The following is a 21,759-nucleotide window of genomic DNA, read 5'->3' as shown; positions in this document are numbered from 1 at the left end:
TTGAGGAAAGTTTTAATGGCTTCCCTTCCCACACTGCACGCTTCTTTCTCTCCTTAGCTTTACAGCTGTTTTTTCATCTGCTACCTGAAGTCACAGAGGGCGACCAGTAAATTTAAGAAAAGTTAGGAAGTAAGTTAATATTTAGATTACATAAACAATTTATATAATTCAAGTAATATTACCTCATAACTCTGCATCCCCCACTTTGCTATCCCATAACTTTTAAGTTCTTTCCTCAAAAGCAAAGGCAAGAATACCACTTCTAATAATTTAAAATTTATTTTTGTGACAAGTAGAATTTAAATTAGCCAAATTCAGCCAAGTACATTCACTAAATTTTACAGACTCATTCATTCTTTCAGAATTATTTTTTGAGCTCCAATTTTGTTTAAATTGTTGCATTATATATACATTGTTACATTATTATTACGTAATTATATAATTACATAACAGGGAAATTATGCAATTTCCTTATTATTTAAATTGTATTTATTTTACATGTGAGAAAAACCACAGGTTTCCCTGAGAACCACAATTTAAGATTTTTCTGAAAATTTTGGACATACTGTCATTTTTTTCAATGCTTCTTAGATGACAAAAAAATCATATAAACTATAAGTAAATTGGATTAAACTGTGTTCAAGAGTGCTCATCTATCAAATAGTAACCAACAGCACTACAATCTTCATGCATCCTAGTTTGTATTACATTCTGTTGCTGCTTACTACTATTATTTTTATTTTTAAAAGCCCTACCGAATCCCAAGTGAACATAGTCTTTCACTATTTTCAAATACTATGACTTGCCATATTTACATACCCAATGACTCTGCTTGGCTTAAGCATTAAATTTTTCTATTCAGTGAATTACTCAATGAAAGAGGTCAGTAGACAATAATAAATATTTAGAGAGGTTCAAGTTTAAAAGCACTTTCATCGACTAACAAGTAAACCTAGATAAAGAGAAACTCCCTTGATTTCATCTATGTCATAAGTCAAAGTCTTTCCTCACACAGTATGGAAAATAAACAGCTAAGCCAATCCCATGTGCAGTTTGGGCAGATTCAACTCTTGGTGTTTCATTTCCTCATCTGTAAAACAGGCTAACAGCAGCAGTTACCTCCGGTCATTGTGTTGGTTAGCAGAATTAATCTATGCAAAAGCCTCAGGGTAGTACTTCTCGCACACTTAATGCCTGATACTTCCTCTAACTGGTAAGTTGTAGTAGTTGGAGAAGATGAAGGAAGAAGGGAAAAAGGAGAAAGAGGAAATGGCAAGTGGAAGAAGAGAAGGGAAGAATGACAACAAAATCTTAGTCATTTTTAGTCAGAATCAAATAATTAAGGTGCAGATTAGTATGCAGATTCGCTGATAGAATTTACAAACTAAATAATTAGTATGCAGATTCGCTGATAGAATTTACAAACTAAAATAGCCAAGAAACAAACAAGCTCTGTCGCCCCTAAGAGCTTTAAAAATAAAGATCAAATTCTCACCTGGCAACAAAATCAGAAATAATCACATTCTTTGTATCTGTAGCCACAATAACTGTTTACAAGTTGAATACATATAAATGAAATAGTTTCCCAGTAGCAATCAACTTCCTACTTACTCTTATTTGTTGGAATTTAAGCAGATCCTTTATTTATACTAATTACCTTTTCACAAAGAGGTAGTTGGTATTTTTATAGTGGTGGTGTTTGGTAAGTTGGGATTTTTTTCTTTAATGTAATTACTGGTGCCTAACCCAGGTGCCTGGAATTGCACATGTGCTTAATAAAGGTATAGATGTTTAAAAATTAGTGAATTAATTAATGAAATCGATTTCCCCACACGTTTCCAAGCTCCCTACAAAAAAAAAAAAAACAAGCAAGCAATCAAACATTACTAACAAAAGTCCATCATTTGCTTTCAAACTAAGAATATTTTTTATTATTTATTTTTTAAAACTAGGTATACAATTTGTCCGAAATATCCAGATAACATTTCTTATAACTTCACATACAAGGAGATATTCCTTAACTACAACATGTGAACACAAAAAAACTGAATTCATATTCTGACCCTGAGCTCCAGCTACTGTCCATTTTTAGAGTAAGTTAAGAATATGACAAGACTGCTATATTTCAGTTAAAGAAGTTTTCCATGGAGTATTTTGAAATGGGAGAGCCTGAACACAGGCATGTTGAAAACATAATCTCAACACAAGGTCTGCTCTTGGGCAGAAAAGGTCAATCAGGATCAAACAATCAAAGTGAACAATGACAGCTCCAAGATACTATTGATCCCATAAACAACATTATCAGAACACATGCTGTATTAAAAAACAGTATGTAGATGTCGTTTTGATAATAAATCCTAGAACGGTCCATTGTAGTGAGCTGAATTGGTACCATAATGTTGCATTGTCCCCAACCATTATTAAAACTAAAATCTACCACTATAAACTGTGGATAGTAACTATATATAACATCTAAAAAAGTAAAACTTTATATTGCTTTTTTCTAAGTGGCTGTGAAGCATGAATAGCCTCTGAGTTTTCAATAGCCTAATCTAATGATTCTCAGTAAGCCTGAACCCCAAAGGAGAGACTCTAGCTTGAGGGAGCTGCCAAGTGGAGAGACAGGCCCTTTAAATCCAGTAACGACTTCCTGCCTGAACCCCATTTTAGTTAGTAAAGGTCAGTCCTTTCATGTCAATGTGTTCACTCACTCATCCAAGCACTGTAAACAGTAACAATAAATGCTCTCCTGAGTGACACCCATACCTTAGTTTTAGGGGAAACAACAGTCTTGATACATAATTTCATGTTTCTTCCTGACATGCAATTGTCAGGAAGAGACCCTTAATGGTAATTTCTCCAATTTTGAGTCACAAGAGACCCTTAACGGTAATTTCTCCAATTTTGAAAACATATCCACAAAACTTACAAATCTTCATTTGAGCTGCTGAGCCATTTTCAGCAGCTTTAATAGACAAATGAATTTACTTAGACACTTGTGTGTATGCTTCATGTCAATTCACCTTTAAAAATATTATTGTCAAAAATCACCTGTACGCATTCTTGAACATTCCAGGAAAAAAGAAAAAGCAGCAGGCAGTACTAATACACATAAACATTACCCATGTCCTTGCTAAATTGGTTGTCTTTGGAAAGAAGAAGGTTATAGGTCTTTCTCTTTGGAGGAAAACACATAACATGATAATTACAACTTTATCTGTGTTCAAATACCAGCTCTAATAATTAATAGCTGAGTGTTTGAGGCAGACTTTTTTTAAGCCTCTATTCTCTTATTTGCAAAATGAGGATAATGAAGGATCTATTTTCTGTGGTGGTAATGAGGATTAACTGAGATAATGAGTATAAAGCATGTAGGACTGTGACTGCAAAACCATATGGTATGTGTTTAATATACGTGACATATTACATTTGAAATAGCATGACATGGTGAGAGCCCATCTGGTTTTCAAATTTAATTTCAGTATTCTAAACACTGAGCTATATATAGTCTATGACACTGACTTTAAACAGCACCACACATCCCTGCCTTTTAGACACTTGCTAAACGATTCAATCATGTCCTGAATCCAATCTAGTAATTGTCTTCTGACATATGAAATTGCCATTCTAACAACAGAGTTCTTAGTCCTTCCAATATATCCACATGACATGAGAAAACATAAAAGAACTCTGACGCTTCCAAAAGGAATTGATATTATGTATTGCTATATTGCTCTATCTTCTGCCTTTGCTGATATAAGAAATGTTTATTTTGCACAGCAATGTCACTACTAACAATTACAACGAACAATTAGAATTAATAATACTATAGTGAATACTTGAAATTTGTTAAGAGGGTAGGTCTTAAGTGTTCTCACTACAAAAAAAGAGGGCACCTATGTGAGGTGATGAATATGGCAATTGGCTTGATTACAGTTATTATTTCACAATGTATATGTACATCAAAACATGAAGTTGTGCACCTTAAATATATACAACTTTTATTTGTCAATTATATCTCAATAAATCTGGGAGAAAAAGAAATGTCTATTTGAAAACAGCTTATATTTAAATAGTAGTTGAAGATGTCACCATGCTGACATAAATTCTGGTTGCAGAAAAGAATCTTTGATAAAAATATGTGTGTGCTCTATTCTTCGGAAATGAAAAATGTGAAAGATACTTCATTCACATATAAACATCCATATTTTTATTACAGAAAGAGAGCCTGATATTTTATTGAATATACAGAGAGAGGGAGAGAGAGAGCACTCTAGAAAGAGTTATGGAGGCTATTGTCATGGAGGATAGACATTAATCAGTAGTACAAATACTTAAGTACAAACTCTTGCATTACAGCACTATGAAGGAAAGGGAAAAGTCTGGATGTGAGAGAAGGTTCCCTTAAGAAGTGACATTTGTTTTGACATCTCAAAGCTGAGAGGTGTTTACATTTACAGGAGGGTTGGGAGGGTGAAGAAAAGGAGACCATAGCAAGCACAGGTGTTACACGGACACATTTAAGGCTCAGTACTTCTGAGAAACTAAAAACAGGCCCATGGGGCTGGAATGCTAATGGTATGTAGGACAAGTTGAGTGAAAGGTTTCCATGTTTGGGTTATCTGAAGATTGACCACAAAGAATTTCAATAAATTTAACAATTTCATATTTCATGATTCAACAATGAAGGGGAAGTAGACCAGAATATGCAACAAAACCAAAGCCACAGTAACAAGGAGGTCCAATAAACACTTCAGAATGTCTACTTTTACCTGGAATAAAATCCACTTTAACTTCACTATCTTTTGATATAGTTTGACACGGAAAAAGATGCTTCATTTTGCTAGACACAAACAATAAAGACATTTTTTTCTCCCACCATTTCCTCTTTAATGAACAAGCAGGCAAAGGAGAGAATGAAAAAGCTGCAAGTACTCACGTCTGCTGAGCTGTCACCCTCGGATCTAGCCAGTTAGATTTCTTTATAGCATTCATTTCCTTAAGTGTGTTTTCCTGTTGATGTCTGCACAGCATCAACCCATAACTATAGCTTTCTAACACATTAAAGAGAAACATTTGCTAGAGCCCCTTATTCTGGAGAAAGGCAAGAAAGTAGAAAGGACATTGTTCTTGCAAATCATAACAATGCTTAGTAAATGTTTGCCAAAACTAGATCTGGGTACATTAAGAGTGAGAATACAGATTTTCTGATTTCTGATGCTCACTGTAATGTGCAAAGATCCTTCCGACACACCAAATTAAATGATGTACTCCTCTGATTTTTTTTTTTAATTCTCAAAAATCACAGAATGCAAGGAAAATAAAGACTCCAAGACCCAGCTTGATTTCTGGGGGATACCTCAGATCATCAGAACCAAAATAAAACTCAAAAGAAACACCCACAAACCCCGTGAGATCATGTGATGACCCGCCTTATCACCTAGGTGCCTGCCATGCTGCTCACAGACATGGTCCAGGTTCTGGAAGAGCTCTATGCAAAGAGCTCAATAGCAGGTATGTGATGGAGAATACACTTGGGCATCCAGTTCCAGCTGCAAAAGATAACTTCAAACATTAGTAAGCTTATCAGCCAACACACAATACAATGCAATGCCTTCCTCTGTATTTCAGGCTAAGTGGCAGATCTTTCTACAGAAAAGGATCCTGATCCTAACAATGATCTGGTATACTTATTTCCTTAATCTGCATATTAATGTGTTTATTTCTACTGAGGAAGTTTCTGGGTAAGAAAATAAATGTGGTTTCATTTTTGTATGTATACTACATTAGTTCCTATTTCACAGTTATATCTTAAAAGAAGCATTAAACCTGGCAACAGAAGAACAAGGGCTGAAGTTCTGACTTTTCAGTTTCCTATATGTAATTCTCTGGGACAGTAAGTAATTACATATGGGAATTAACCTCTTGGAAAATCAACTTTGTTATTAAAAAAATTGAGCTATAAAGTCCTTTCCTATTTCAAATGGGTGTTGTAGCAGTCAACCAAAATTATAGAGAGAACAAAACTTTGGAAATTTGAAATTGCTTTATAATATAAAGTATCCTTACTACTTTAAAACATACATAGGCTCATTACTACTTAAGCAAGTCAACAGAAAGGTATAGAAGTTTAAATCACACCTTCAAAAATATGAAAATCTGAATAAACATGGCAAAACATGGTGATGTGCTCTTTTGTTTGTTTTAATTTGCTTTGATACAATGGATATTAAGAGCATATGTTGCATTTCAAAACAAAATGATGAAAAATGATGATGATGATGATTACTTATCCTACAGTGATAAAAAAAAATTTAGACTGATAGAATATAGACTGCAATAATATTTTTTAAAGGAGGGCTTAATATCTTTCAAGTAAATTGGGGAATGGAAAGTTTAAAAACTCTGATTCTAGAGTAAAATAAAAAAATCATCATTTATTAAGCTATTGTCAAGAACTATGTTAAGCATTTTGCAGACATTATTCAATGCATTACATCAACTCTGTGAAGTATTATTTTTTCCTCTATGCAATGGAGGCTTGGAAAGTTTAGGCAACTTGCAAAGTCCCATAACTAGTTTATAGCAAAGTGTTTCCTTATTTGAACCATAATGATTAATTTGTGATTAGCAAATTTAACAAGACACATTAATTTCAAAACTGGAAGTATATGCTATCCAACAGACAAAAGGTTCCCGTATTTGAGTTATAGGCAGGAAAATAAAAACAAAATAATAAGACTAAAATATCATGAAATCTCTAGAATTTTTTTTTGAAGGCAAGGATTACATCATTGCTTTTCTATCCTCAGTGCCTAAAACATTGACTACACTCATTAAAGATAGACGTTTTATCTGATTTATTTAAGTCAGGACAGCGTACTTTTTTTACAGACTTTTAATCATTTGGGATTTTTCAGTGTTTTGGATCTATCTTCCTAATTTGTATGTTTCAGTGAGGTTAGAAAATCTAAAGTTGGGCTGGGTGTGGTGGTGCATATAATCCAATACTTTGGGAGGCCGAGTCAAGAGGATCACTCGATGACAGGAATTTGAGACCAGCTTGGGCACACAGCGAGACCTGTCTCTAACTGCTCCCCTCCACTGCCACCCAGAAAAAATACGGAAAGAAAGAAGAAAAAAAATCTAAAATTAAACCCAGTAATTTGACGCAATGATGAGTTTAGTCAGGGCTGATGGAAGGATAACAGAGATGGGAAATCAAGTATTTAGGTGCTTTTCTAGGATGTATCACTCCTAACTTTATTTATTTTCTACCCCGATAATTTTTTTTGTCATTACTTAGAAATCATAGCCTCTTAAAAGGACTATCTGAATATTGAAAGGAAATCAACAAAACAAACTTTGAAATAGATTCAGAGGTCTCTTGCTTTTTCACATTTGTTATGGTCTAAATCAGAGGTCAGCAAACTATAGCCCATGGATCACATGTAGCCCACTTTGTCTGGTTTGGTTGCTTGTTTGCATTTTCCTGGTCCAAGAGCTCACAATGGTTTTAATATTTTTAAGTGGTTATATTTTAATAGTTATATTGATTCCTACATAATATCCTCAATTTTACCTTGGCCTATAACACCTAAAACATTTACTATCTGGCCCTTTAAGAGAAAGTTTGCTGGCCCTTGGTCTAGACAATTTTTCTTCTTCTTAAGAGGAATTTAAAGCTTTTGTGAAATGGTTATATTGTTGGTAAGAGTGTAAGTGGATACTGAGTTTACAATGAAGCATTTTTGGCCCTTATCCACTTAGAATTTTCTGTCTGCTGTCTGGAATCTGTTACTTAGGGTTTTATTTGTCATTAAATGTTTGGCATCTTTTCCCATCCTTTCTCATGAAGGATGGATGGCCATTTCCTAGTGAAGCAAAAAAGTATAATGTAAATTTGTATAAACATCAATTTAGATAGTTTCTCAAAGACCAAAAGAAAAAATAAGAGTTTGGTACTTACTGAGACAAAAAAAAAATTTTTTCCTCCTATATTCAATTTCTTATAAAAGTTAAAACTGAAAGCATCTTGGACCAATGACTGCTGTAATATTCCCTGAAGCAGAGGGTAGGAAGGGGAGGAGGAACCAGAATCATCCAAGGAGCATTTTTCAATTACACTCCTCCAGGTTCTCCTCCCCTCTCCCCAGGCAGCAAGATTCTTTTCTGTGGAAAGCAAATGCTCTCCCAGGGAGCATTTAGTAATTACTCAGGGGTATTGGGTTGGAAACCAAGGAGCAGCTTTAATCCCCTCAGTGCAGAGAGTTCAACCATGTTCTCTGGCCCAGACACTAAACCACACCCAAGATCAGCTGGGGTCCACCAAAAGATGCTTAGACAAATAAAGAATCAACACTAACACCTGGATTACCAATACTAGTGTGACTAACAGTTTTTCCCTTGCAGGGGCATAACCTTGAGGCAATTTTATTTAAGAAAAGACCAATATAACTTGTTTCATTTTTACAAAAAAAATTATGTTGTGGATGATTGGAATTTTTATCCTTTAGACAAATTATGAATACTGTTGGAAGCTACTTAAAGATAAATTAGTAAGTTAATAAATAATTTTTTAAAGTAGAATGGAACAATATTCTCAGCTTGATTTTGCAGAGTTAAATTCTCATCAATTGAATCTTTACATATTTGGACTTTTTCTGGGAAAATATGAGCAATATAAACAAATCTCTTGATAATTTTAACTTTTTAAAATGTCTGATACATTACTCTATAAAGTATTATTTTTCATCTCTGTATTTAACAGTGATCTAAACTGATAATGGCTGGGATATACAATCTAAATCTTGTTAAATTACATAATGACTGTTTAATCATAATAGCCATCTTTTATTCTGCTATAAAATCCTAAGCATATTCATTGTCATAGCATATCTACCAGCAAATTTGGGAATTTCTATCTTACAGATGCAAAAGCATCATATGGACGATATATATATATATATATATTGCATTTATAAATTTACAAAGGAAGTAGCTTAAAAATAATTCGGTAGTTAAGTTATACTGTTAACAATCTTTTTTTGATGTCTGTCTTGTTGATATCTGTCTACTAAGCAAAATAAAAATTATAATGGTATTAAGATGGCCAGAAAATTCAAATCCTAAAGTAACTTTTGGTGCCTGTGTTCTCATTGGATTCGACCACATAATTGCCAAATCTCGGCTTCTGTTTGTAATATATAGGTAATATGCCGTGTGGATAATATAAATGGTTTCTGAAACATGAAATAAATGCTCAGTGATACAGATCCAGGGGAAAGAAAAGTTACATTTTCGTGCTTAATATATAACACTGGTCATTTCTATGGAAACAGATAGTTATGAGAAATCACCATCATGTAACTGCATAATAAGGCCTGTTAGAATTGATTGCTAATAATTGTAATGTGCTTAGGGAAAAACAGCATGGAAGCCTCACCTACCTGAGACAACAAAATGAAATCAGTAAGTACAGGAAATCAGAGTGAATAATAACAGTGTATTCCCATCTGTCCACTCAGGAAACCCTTCCTTTCACCTTTGTTACAATGTGGTAGTCTGACTGTTGCTCTAATACGAAAATCCATAAATACGGTTTTGGAGTAGCTAGTTGGTGGTGGTCAGCTATACCATAAGTTAAATGCAAATTTTTTGAGAGTGAGAGGGAAAAGGAGTGAGAACTTTATTAGAGTGAAATAGTCAACCTGCCTGCAGACATGCTGACCCATCAGTCATTCCAACAGGTTTAAACTGTCAGGTGGGTGTGGTATTTCCGTTCACATCCCCAGTACTGGGCTCAAAGCTCCAGGACTGAAAATAGAATACCTCCTAGAACTGTAAGTCTTCAACACAGTAGAAAAAAACAGGGGAGATAGGGGTTGGAGGGGGCTGGGCAGTGGGATTTGGGGAAAACGAAAAACTTCCAATTTTCACTTTATTTAAAAATGAATAAATGCGCTTAATTCACTGTTGCTCAAGAAATAATCTCCTGCGTGTTTCAGCATACCAAAAAGGCCTAATTTATGCCAGTTGTGTAAATCATAAAGGAGCCAAAGTCTTCCGTTTGTTTCTAAGGCCTCCGGGCTCAGGAACCTCGCGGAGGCCCGTGTGGTCCCTCGGGGCTCTGCACGCGTGGGAGCTGCCCGGCCTGCTGAGCCTGGGAGCGCCGGCAGCTCGTTCCCACGCTCAGGCCGGGTCGGGAAGCCGTGGTGACCCCTAGGGGCTCCTTTCCGCGGTTCTCGCCCTCGCAGCCCCGCCCCAGCCGCCCCTCCCCTCCTGGTTCCAGTCTCGGAGCGTGGGAGCACAGCTGCAGCGAGCTGGGAGCGACGCGCGGAGGCACCTCCAAGGATGCGCGCCCGCGACCCCGCCAGCAGGCTGAGGACCAGGCGAAGCGCGGGGGGCCTCCCACACTGGGCGCCGACCTGGGCCACAGCCAGGGGAGCCGGCCACTTACTTGATGTCTTCCCACACCTCGGGGCCGTAATTGCGGATCACCAGCAGCTCCAGGGCGTGATTCACAAATCCGTACTGCGGGGACAGGGAGAGACTTGAGCGTCAGGGACCCGCTGTAGCTGAGAAGCGGCTTGGGGGCGAGGCTGCTGCCTCTGCTCCCATGGCGCTGGCTTAACCTTTCACCCTGCCCCTGACTTCCTCTCCCTTAGGGGTACTACGCACCAAAGGGGTTGGATCGTGGGGGCGCAATCCCCCAATCCCTGGTGGATTCTCCCCGTCACCATCCGCCCTACCCCCACGCTATCTTCCCACCCTCCTCACCTGTCACCGCTCCGGGAGAGGCTGGGCATCGGGGGCAGCGCGGGAGGCGAACCTGGAGCCTTCCCTGCCGCTGGCGCTCAGCCTCCCACACTGGTGGGGCCGGCCAGAGCCGGGAAGACCCCACGCCTCCGCCGCACCTCACCTTCCCGAGCTCAGGAAGCTGCGGTGTGGAGCGGCGAACCCGCCCGGGAAGCAAAGGCACCGATCGCCCCCGCCACGACTCGCGGCGTTCCCACCTCCCCTGCCTGGGCGCGGGCAAGGAGTGAGGCTGTTCCCGTGGCCGGCAGTGAGCTCCCAGGGCCCCCGAGCCAAGCTCCGGCTGCGCGGCCAATTCCCTCGCTGCCAGGCCGGCCGAGGAGGGGTGAGGTTCCGGCCGCACCCGGCTGAGAGCACTTACCATGGTGTCTGCACCGGGAGCCGGGGAGGCAGCCCCCACGCAGAGGCACGGCCGAAGGGACCCAGGCAGCGGCGGCAGCGACTACGGCGCAACCGGGCCGGGGAGGCAGCATCGAGCTGGAGCGAGAACAGCCGCCTCGGCCCGCCCTGATTGCCACCTCTTCCCAGCCAATGGCGAGTCGAGCCGCAGGGGGCTGGTCGGTGCCCCCCAGTTCTTCAACCAATCAGGGACAGAGGAGGGAATTCGGATGCTCTCAATGCTGCTGTGCTCCAGTGCCTTCCCGCCCCCGCCTGGTGACAAGGCCTTCATTTGAGGCCATAGCAATGACAGTGGAGAAGCCCCAGCCGTGCTCCTTGCATGAATTCTGGAGCAGAGGAAATGCAGCTCTTGTGGACCCACTAAATGTATTATTATTCAGAGATCTGCCCTCAGTGGTTGTTAACACAAGCAAAAGGGAACAGGGCGTGTTTGTTGTGTGAGCGTGTACGTGTGTACTTTGCAATGGACAGACCTTAAAAGGAATATCCTCCGTTGTTGGCATCCTCATGCTTATCTTTGTCTAGCGGATGAACATTTCCTCTGTGGCTTGGTCCCACAACAGTTTATGGCAAATTTAAAGCTAGTAATATTGAGAAAAACATATTTTTACTTCTAGTCAATGAGACTAGTTGAGTGAAGCACCAAAAATTTTCAGTAATGTAGTTTGGTGGGCTTTATGTTAAATCCAGTCCTGCCCTTTACTAAACTGTACAAGACAAGATCCAGCGATATTCTAGGCTTGATCCCAGTGGGACACCTTTCCCTACACCATGTCCGGGAGCCATAATTCCAGGGAGTTTGTAACCCTCTAGAGCGGGCGTCTGTTGCTGTTTCTTAGCAACAGACGAACTGGAAAATGACCAGTACAAAATGCACAGACTTTAACTACTCTACCTCCAGCTTACATTCTACCAGGCCCTTAGGTTATTTAATGCTCTGAGTCCTGCCATAGAGAGAAGATGAGAGGAACAGGAAGTGGCAGCTTATTAAAGCTGTTTGTACCTGAGGTATATGGACTGCAGTTGACTTTTAGGGCAAGGTCAAAAGTGAGGTCACCAGTCTCAAGTGGACCTGAGAAACCAGATGGTATTTTAAGATGTGAATAGTTTGTTGTGAGAACAGTCTCAATATGGTAAGAGAAAAAGGTCAAAACAATAAGATTGTGCTGACATCAGCACCGAGAGAGCTATGATGAAGGAAACTGATACAGAAATAGTGGTACATAGCAAACAAACAAAACAACAAATTACTTTAAAAATTTCCATCAATGGTGGAATGAGTAAATAGATTACAGCCTTTCATACAATCTAACACCTTGTTTTAAACAACTATTAAAATATTAATCATTATTTAACAACTATTAACCACTAATTCTGAACCATTAAAATGGCACATTAAACAACCACGAAAAAGCAGGAGGGTGACTAGAAAATGATGATGCAGAAAAGTATTATCAGGTTTACAAAAAACCACATGAATGTAATCATTTTCCATTTTTTAGAGGTAGTATGCAGTAAGGTGCTATGTGGGTAATAACACAGGCACATACATGTTGCCGTAAGAATAATGGTTTGGGAGGAAACACAGGAAGTGTTGGTATGGCTATCATCTGTAATTAGAACCAGTGGCTGGAATGGCCATGACTCTTACTTTTTATAACTTTCTGTATCTTTTGATTATTTTTCTGCATAGATGAATTTTCTTTACTGTTACATAACTGAATTTTTTTTAACTTTTATTTTAGTTTCAGGGGTACATATGCAGGTTTGTTATATAGGCAAATTACATGTCTTGGGTGTTTGGTGTACAGATTACTTTGTTACCCAAGCACTAAGCATGGTACCCAATAAATAGTTTTTTGATCCTCACCGTCTTCCCACCTTCCATCCTCAAGTAGGCCCCAGTAGCTATTGTTCCCTTCTTTGTGTTCATGTGTACTCCATGTTTAGCTCCCACTTGCACGTGAGAACATGTGGTATTTGGTTTTCTGTTTCTGTTAATTCACATAGGATAATGGTCTCCAGCTCCGTCCATGTTGTTGCAAAGGACATGATCTCATTCTTTTTGATGTCTGCATAGTATTCCATGGTATATACGTACCACATTCTCTATCCAGTCTACCATTGATGGGCATCTAGATTGAGTCCATGTCTTTGCATACAGTGAATTCACGTATTAATTCACATATATTCACAAGTATTCATTTTGTGAATAGTTTATTTCATTCCATGTGACTAGTGCTGCGATGAACGTATATGCATGCATGTGCCTTTACGGTAGAATGATTTATACTCCTTTGGGTATATACTCAATAATGAGATTGCTGGGTCAAATGATGTTTCTAAGTTCTTTGTGAAATCACCAAACTGCTTTCCACAATGGCTGAACTAATTTACATTCTTACCAGCACTATATAAGAGTTCCCTTTTCTCTATAACCTTGCCAGAATCTGTTGTTATTGACTTTTTAATAATATACATAAAATAATTTTTAACTTATTAAAAAATAACTTAAAAAAAAAAAGAGCTATGTCTCTTATCTGTTCACCTTTGAGCAGCAATGGACCCATGCTCTCTGGTTTAGGGTGTGTTGTGGTGTCCTCCACGTTAAACTTTACATAGGCAAAAGATAAGGAGATTGAATTGTTCTCTGGGAATGAAAAATGAGGAAAGCTCACTTAGAGGAATGATATGAGAGGAAATGAATAATGAGCATTTCTGCCAATGTCCCTTTCTCTCTGTCTCTTTCTGTTTCTGTTCTTCTACCCTCACTTTCCCTTTTGTCCAATAACTTTTTGCACTTATTGTTGTTTTTGTCCAACACATTTTTGCATTTGTAAATGTTTTTACTGTTTTATTTTCCAATTGTCTTGTATTCATTCTGAATCTAAAAGAAGTTCTAGACACTAAACTTTTACTGACTTTTGTTTGGCCCACAAGATATTACACAGGCTGTGATGTTCAGGGACAGAAGGATGCCTGCCAGCTATAGAAGATCTCAAAAGAAGGGTCACCATGCTTCTATAAAAGCTCCCTACCTATTGTCACCACTGCTGGCCAAGTAGCATAGGAATCATATCAGGAAGTAGATTATGCTATATTCTCTGAACAATGCATTGCATTTTTGTATGTATGCCCCAAGCTGAGGAGAATCAGTTAAAGATGAAAAGGAAGAGCTTAGGAAATGGCTTAGCCAGCCCTAAAATCAACATGAAGGTCAGTCTAATGAATGAACAATAAGTAAAAAGGCAATATGTGGCTTTCAGAAATGTCAGCTGAAGTGACTCACATTTTCAGCTAATAAAAATAAATTACTTTGGTAAGTTAAGTATTAGAAGTATTGTAATCGGCCAGGCGCGGTGGCTCACGCCTGTAATCCCAGCACTTTGGGAGGCCAAGACGGGTGGATCACGAGGTCAGGAGATCGAGACCATCCTGGCTAACACGGTGAAACCCCGTCTCTACTAAAAATACAAAAAATTGGCTGGGCGTGGTGGCAGGCTCCTGTAGTCCCAGCTACTCGGGAGGCTGAGGCAGGAGAATGGCGTGAACCTGGGAGGCGGAGCTTGCAGTGAGCCGAGACCGCGCCACTGCACTCCAGCCTGGGTGACAGAGCGAGAGTCCACCTCAAAAAAAAAAAAATAAATAAAGTGTTGTAATCATTGTTTTCAAGGCTTTGCTAGTTAATGTGAAAATTAGAAACCTTTGATTAAGGATAAAGGAAGATACATATATATTTGGGGGTGTTCCCAAGTCTGTGCATGTGTTTGTCAAAGCTTTGGTGTTTTGCCAGTTTTTTCTGTCATGGCACCATGGCTTCCATTTTTGGATCATTTTATGGAGCAGCATGTCATTTAATTTCAACTATTTCTTATACAATGATTTGTTTTATATTCATGTGCCTCTTTAATTTCTGTGACTAAGAGCCGAATATTGATTCTTTGTGAAGCTTCTGCTGCTGGTCTTGGTTAGTCGCACAATAATCACATCTGTTGTCATGATTTTTGCTAATATAGTCACTCAATACTTCAAGCGAGGAATTCAGAATACTTACAAGCAAAGAGAAAAGCAAATTCTAAATGACACATTCTGTGATGTGATACTAGATCAATAGAACAAAGAGAGATCCAAGAATTCAGATTCCTAAAGAAGTGACATTCAGATTTATTGTTAACTTACCAATGAACTGTAAGTTTCATCATATGAAAAAGGTAGTATTGAATATTAAAAGAAGCACTTTTTAAATTACTTTTTTCTACAGCAAATTATTTTAATATTTATCTTGCCATCAGAACTTATAAACAAAAAACATTAGTCATGCATACATATGTATGTATATCCATTTATTTATAAGGTTTAAACAATTATGTATGAAAATTAAAAGAAATTCAAAGAGAATTAAAGATGATGCTTAGTATCAATGTTATAATTAAAAGCATTAAGTTAAATCACTACATCACTATAGCATACTGGGAGTATATGAAATTAAATAAAAATATGTTTTATTTTCAAGAAAAGCTTATGAATACCAGATTGAGCTATAAAGTTATGCTTCTGAAGTCAAATTGCTTAAAATAAAAACTAACTTGTTCTCATCTGCTTTACAGCCTAAGCTTGTACATGGCTGGGAGAGATTATCTTAGTCTTTTTTTTTAGTTTAGTAAGGATAGATCTACCATGATTATGTCAAAGATTCATTGACTTTGAGCACTGAAAGGTATTTTAGAGGTCATTTAGTCAATGATATTTTCCTATATCTGGAAATCTCTTTATGAACTTGTTGGGGAACAGTGAAAACTTAAAATCTTAGCCAAGAAGTATAATTAGTAAAGTTATGAATTGTTGTCCTCAAAAAGTTTGGAGGATATTAAGATTCCCATCAAACTAGAGCTAAATATACTTTCTTTCCCATAGTCTCACCCAGTGGAAGTTGGAATCTAGATTTCAAAAGCTGTCCATAACTCTCAAAAGCCTCTAGATACTATATTAAAATATTGTTCTTCTCTAGTGTATGTTGAAACTACTTATTATTATAGATAAAAATAGGAAATAGCAGGGAATAAGAGCTACTAATTCAAGTATTTGGTTGCTTCTTTTTGTAACTTTATTTGATTTAAAAAACAAAAATTAGCTATGGGGACAGTTTAGTGTAGGAGTTAATTGTACAGATTTTTTAGTCAGACTGGCTGTTTTTCACTATTGGACAAATTACTTAATGTATTTGAACTACAGTTTCCTCACTTGTAAAATAGGAAAAATAACAGGTCAATATACTCCAGTGCTGAGAAGGTTAAAAATATTACCTACCCCACAGGTTTGCAAGTGTGATGCTTAAAGCAATGATTGGAAAATGTTAAGTCCTCACAAATTGTTAGTTAATATTGTTTTTGAGGTGGTGGTTGTTATTGCTGTGTTTGAAGTCAATGATTAATGAAACTAAACCCCTTTTGTCTACCTTATATACATGTAATATGTCCACTGACAGTGAATGCATAGTGAAAAGAGCTGCACCATGTCAAACTAAAAGATCTAGATCACCCTTGTCAGTTACTTGCTTGGCAATTCAACCTGTCTGAACCTGGAACTTCCCATTTTATAATGGTGATAGCATTGCCTGGCCAACCTTGCTCAACTAAGATACTAAGAGGATCAAATGAGACATCTTTGAAAGCTTCTTATAAAATTTAAAGGACCACATAACTCTGTTACTGATCGTTTGGAGTTAGTAACAATAAGCCAAAGACTCACATATGAAACATTGAGGGACAACTGACAATCTGCAAGAAAATCTCTTGCCTACATCGACTTTTCATGTTCAGATTACTAGTTTTGTTGTTGTTGTTGAAAATAAAATCCAAATCTAATTAGATTCATAACATACAACTATATTATCAGTTTTCTAACAAATATAGCATGAGTAAAAATAATGAAAAGGAGGTAAATTGTCCATTAATAGTTTACATAAAGCATGAACTTTTTTTTTTTTTCCTGAATGGGTGCTTTATCAGCAACATCAAAAGTTAAAATTAGCTTGTGCTAATGTATTAAAATCTTACTAAGTTTTATTCACATTTGAAACAAAAGAATTGCATTGAGTGTATTTACTGGTATACTTATAAAACATATATCTGTAATAAAATGCCATTTAGAATACATTTTGAAGGATCTTTAACTATGACTTACAGTGTCTCCACATGATAGTTCCCCCATGTGACAAAGAACATCAAAATATCAACCTGAAATACGGAAACAAAAATACTTAAACTGGTTTGGCCACATTTAAGGAATCATTAATGATGCTTCACTTGAGAAGCATCAATACCCTGTTGAAAAAATTGGAAAGTAAAGCAATACTTATTCCAGTGGAATGATTCTAATACTTTGTAGTTAAAACAAAAACAAAAAACAGGAGATCTTACCTCTAAATAACCTTTGCAGTTTACAAAGTACTTTCACAGGAGTTATCCCTTATGGTTTTCTATCAGGTAGATAGTGTGTTGCTGTTTTTGCACATGAGGACCTGCAGCCCAGAGCAGCGAGGGGTTTCTCTTGCCTCATTGACCCATTGCAGATCACCTAACCCAAACCCACAACTGTTTCCTGAAGATATCATTTTTTTTTCCTTTACGTGTCACGAGAATCAACAGTTGGTGTTTTTTGTTATAACACCTAGTAGAGTGGAAAGAAATTAGAAGATAAATATCTGCAACATTATAGATATGTAAACTGGGAGAATTCACATCATTTCCCTAAATTTTACTTTTCTTGTCTGTGAAAATGAGGTAATACAAATAGCAACTTATATAGGGTTTTGTAGGGTTTTTGGTAAGGACAAAAAGAGTTAACGCTTATGAAAGCATTTTATATATAGTAATATATAATGTACATTTGATTTTCTGTCTTTATTATAAGGTTCTCTGTTTGAATTATATGGATTTTAAACATTCTTAAAATGAGAAAATACCACAAAGGAGATAAGAGCATGAGTGGTATTCATAATGGTATTCTAGCCTTTGGCCCTGCTGTGGACAAATTGCTGAACATCTCTAAACCTTAGTTTTCTCTCCTGAAAATAAAGCAATTACAGAGATTAAATGTGATGATATCTATAAAGGACATATTACAGTGATTGATACATGGTGATATGGTTTGACTCTGTCTCCACACAAATCTCATCTTGAATTGTAGCTCCTATAATTCCCACGTGTTGTGGGAGGGACCCTGTGGGAGATAATTGAATCACAGGGGCAGTTTCCCCCATACTGTTCTCATCGTAGTGAGTAAGTCTCACGAGATCTGATGGTTTTATAAGAGGAAACCCCTTTGGCTTGGTTCTCATTCTTTCTTCTGTCTGCTGCCGTGTCAGATGTGCCTTTTGCCTTTTGCCATGATTGTGAGGCCTCCCCAGCCGTGTGGCACTGTGAGTCCATTAAGCCTTCTTTCTCTTTATAAATTACCCAGTCTTGAGTATGTCTTTATCAGCAGTGTAAAAACGGACGAATATACACCGTAAATCTGACTTTTATCATTCATTTAAGCATCCTGTTTATAAAAATGTAAATAATCCATTTTCACATATGCTGCGTTTTCGATAAAATAACTTGCTTAAATCCCATCCTGGCATTATAGAGAATTTAAGCCATGGTTTTCTGATCCCGTCCTCTTTTATGACTCCAGTCCCACAGACAGGAACCAAAGCCAGCAGAACAAAGCAGCCCCAGATGTGTTCTACTCTATTATCTCAAGTAAATGAAAATCAACCCTGAGGTATGTTTTTATATTCTTTCTACCAAAATAATGTGCGTTCTGTTTATTGAACTGCTCTTATTTCTTCTTTGCAATTTGTTACTTTCATTTTCATTCCTGCCAAGAGACAAATAAAAAAGTTGCTCATAATTTCTAAGGCAATTTAGACCTACTTTTTTGGCCTGTAATGGAAATCTGCGGTTTCTTTAGTCTGATCCTAGGTAAAGCTGATTTTAGTGAAGCCAGGGGTTTTTACACATTAAAAAGAAAAAAATGGAATGGTAGAATAAACTGAGTTAGGGAGTCCTGAGGTTTATGTGGATTCTCTTACCTATGTAACCACTAGGCATGCCATGGTAGATAGAATAATTCCCACCCCCACACCCCTTCCCTGACAAGATGTCCATATCCTAATCCTCAGAGCCTGTGACTATGTCACCTTACAAAGCAAAAGGTACTTTGCATATGTGACTAAGTCGAGGACATTGATATGCAAAGATTATCCCGAATTCTGAGTAGGCCCAATTTAATCACAACAGTTCTTATAAGGGAGAGTCAGGAGTGACAAAGTAAGAGAAGCAGGTGTGATGATGGAAGCCGAGGTCCCAATGATGCCAAGAAGAGGCTGTGAGCCAAGGAAGGCAGAGGCCTCTGGATGCTGCAAAAGGAAAGGAAATAGACCTCTTGGAACCTTTAGAAGAAAAGCAGCCATGCTGACACTTTGATATTTGGACTTCTGATCTCTAGATCTATAAGCTAAAAAATTCTTTAAAAAAAAAGAATTTTAAAAAAAAAAATCTGTTTTTTTTTTAAGTCACTAAGATTGTAACAATTTGTCACAGCAGCAGTAGGATGCTAATTCAGTATGTCAAGTAGCTTTCCTAACCCAAATTCTGAGACATCTCGGGGACCTGGGTATGGACTAAATGTTTGCGTCTTTCTAAAATTCATATGCTGAAGCTCTAACTTCCGCTGTGATGGTTTTTAGGGCCTTTGGGAGGTAATTCTATTTAGATGAAGACACTGATATGGGCCCTCCAATGTGGGATTAGTATCCTTATTAAGAGAAAGAGACCAGAGCTTCCTCTCTACCATGTGAGGATACATCAAAACGATAGCCATCTGCAAGTCAGGAAGTGGGACTTTACCAAGAACTGGATCTGCCTGTATCTTGATCTTGGACTTCTCAGTTTCCAGAACTGTAAGAAATTGATTTGTGTTGTTTAAGCCCCCCAATCTATGGTATTTTGTTATAGCAGTCTGAGCTGACAAAGCAGACCTAGAAATTACATTTCTATGTTAATCTTTCAGAAATATCAATAATAGTAGAAAGTCTCCCACTCTACTTCTACGTATATCCTAGTACTGTGTGTGTCAATCTCATATTCTACTGTTGGCCATGCTGTGTTTCACTGAGAAAATGGCAATACTGGTGCTGCTTATATATAAGGTAGGATTCCCCTCTCACAGATAGCCACAGCTTTCTTTAAAAGAAGGTACATTTCCTGAGGATTAATTGTTAGGGAAATTATTGGTTTCTCTATTAGCCAGAATTGTGCATCACCAGCAACAGAAACCAGCTATAGCTGACTTAAAGGGAAAAGAAACATAAATATTGGGTAGCTCACAATATCATAAGGATGACTGAAGAGATGGTGAGAGAAACATAAAGTATGTGTAAATTCTACTCACTTCTTCCATAAAAGGGAATGCAAAACATCATTAATTTGGGTTAGTTGTACTTCATATATTACATAAGTATGAAGATTTGGGGTGACTTTTTACAAGGAGATAGCATTATTTAATCGTTTTTGATTTGGGGAGTTAAAAAAGTATCTTTGCTTTTTGTGCTGGTAGGTGCATTATAGGGTCTAAAGTTTTTTTCCTACCTTCCTTCTCATGGCTAGAGAACCTCTTTCTACTACCATCAAAGTCCTTGATCTGTTTCCCAACATGAATTAACCTTTCCATGTTTTTGTTACATTTGAACATCAGGAATGTGTGGACGGAAGCAGTTCATCCTGGGAGGTGAGAATGAGCGTTGAAAGAGCCATCAGTGAAGCCATAAGGCTGGGAAAGAGAAGCGAAGGGGCACATGGAAGTGTTCATCTCTGGGGCAGGGAGAAACAATCCGGAGAAGATGAGTCACACCTCATTTATAACCCATGAATGAAAATCAATACTGTTACTTATCGTAAATTACACTGAACATAGTGCTTACGCTTGAGTATCAATGCAGTAAAACCACTATGAGCCAATTGATTGACTTTTCTAGATCCTAATTCTATCATTCATCTTCTGGTATTCATCTTCTGGCTTAGCTACTATTTCCTGGCACAGATTCTTAATAAAGGTCCTTTCTCCTTGGTCCCAGATGTAACCCTGTGGTGTATGCTCTGGCATTTTAGGGGATATCTATCTCTTCTGTTCTTACCTCAGTGTTCTGAATCATGCATATCGTTGCTCTAACCTATTGAGCCTAGGAGACAGGAACAAACAAAACAGAAGGGGTTCTAGGAAGCTTGGTGTTTCTCTGCCTCCCTAAATATGTCCATGGTCCAGGAAGTAGGGAAATTATGAATTGACATGCTTATCTAACAATCCACAAAGTTATGGAAATGTTAGCTGTTAGTAGAGCTTGCCATCCAGTGGGCAAATACTAATAGAGTTACCCCAACCCTTAGAGAAGGACTGCAATAGGCTCCTGGGATTGAAAATGCTGATAAATATCTCTTGGGGCATTTCTTTAAAATGCAGATCTCTGGAACCCAACTCTGCTGTTTTAATTCATAAGTAAGT

The 21,759-nt window shown here is 37.7% G+C and overlaps 1 protein-coding gene and 1 long non-coding RNA gene across 4 annotated transcripts in view; one reads left to right on the top strand and one right to left on the bottom strand.

The window, feature by feature from the left end:
- The window catches only part of GUCY1B1 (guanylate cyclase 1 soluble subunit beta 1), a 48,420-nt gene extending 37,097 nt beyond the window's left edge, over nt 1–11,323 (bottom strand). Inside the window, exons 1-2 of one of the 3 annotated variants that reach the window (XM_054484548.2) lie at nt 11,177–11,323; nt 10,460–10,533 (exon numbers count right to left, since the gene is read on the bottom strand). In XM_054484548.2, the coding sequence (XP_054340523.1) occupies nt 10,460–10,533; nt 11,177–11,179 (77 nt within the window). In that variant the 5' untranslated portion in view covers nt 11,180–11,323. Of the gene's footprint in view, nt 1–10,459; nt 10,534–10,779; nt 11,067–11,176 lie in introns of those variants that run through there. The other 2 variants (XM_054484547.2, XM_054484549.2) reach the window with 2 other exon arrangements.
- Nucleotides 11,324–12,061: 738 nt separating this feature from the next.
- LOC129034837 (uncharacterized) lies at nt 12,062–21,334 on the top strand. The gene is made up of 3 exons (XR_008502030.1): nt 12,062–12,347; nt 18,892–18,981; nt 20,956–21,334. It is a non-coding gene; the product is annotated as an uncharacterized LOC129034837 (long non-coding RNA).
- The last annotated feature ends 425 nt before the right edge of the window (nt 21,335–21,759 follow it).

Source organism: Pongo pygmaeus, chromosome 3 (genome assembly GCF_028885625.2).
Source record: "Pongo pygmaeus isolate AG05252 chromosome 3, NHGRI_mPonPyg2-v2.0_pri, whole genome shotgun sequence".
In the NCBI taxonomy this organism is placed as follows: Eukaryota; Metazoa; Chordata; class Mammalia; order Primates; family Hominidae; genus Pongo; species Pongo pygmaeus.
Note: the sequence above shows the minus strand (reverse complement) of the source record. Positions and strands in the feature narration are given on the sequence as shown.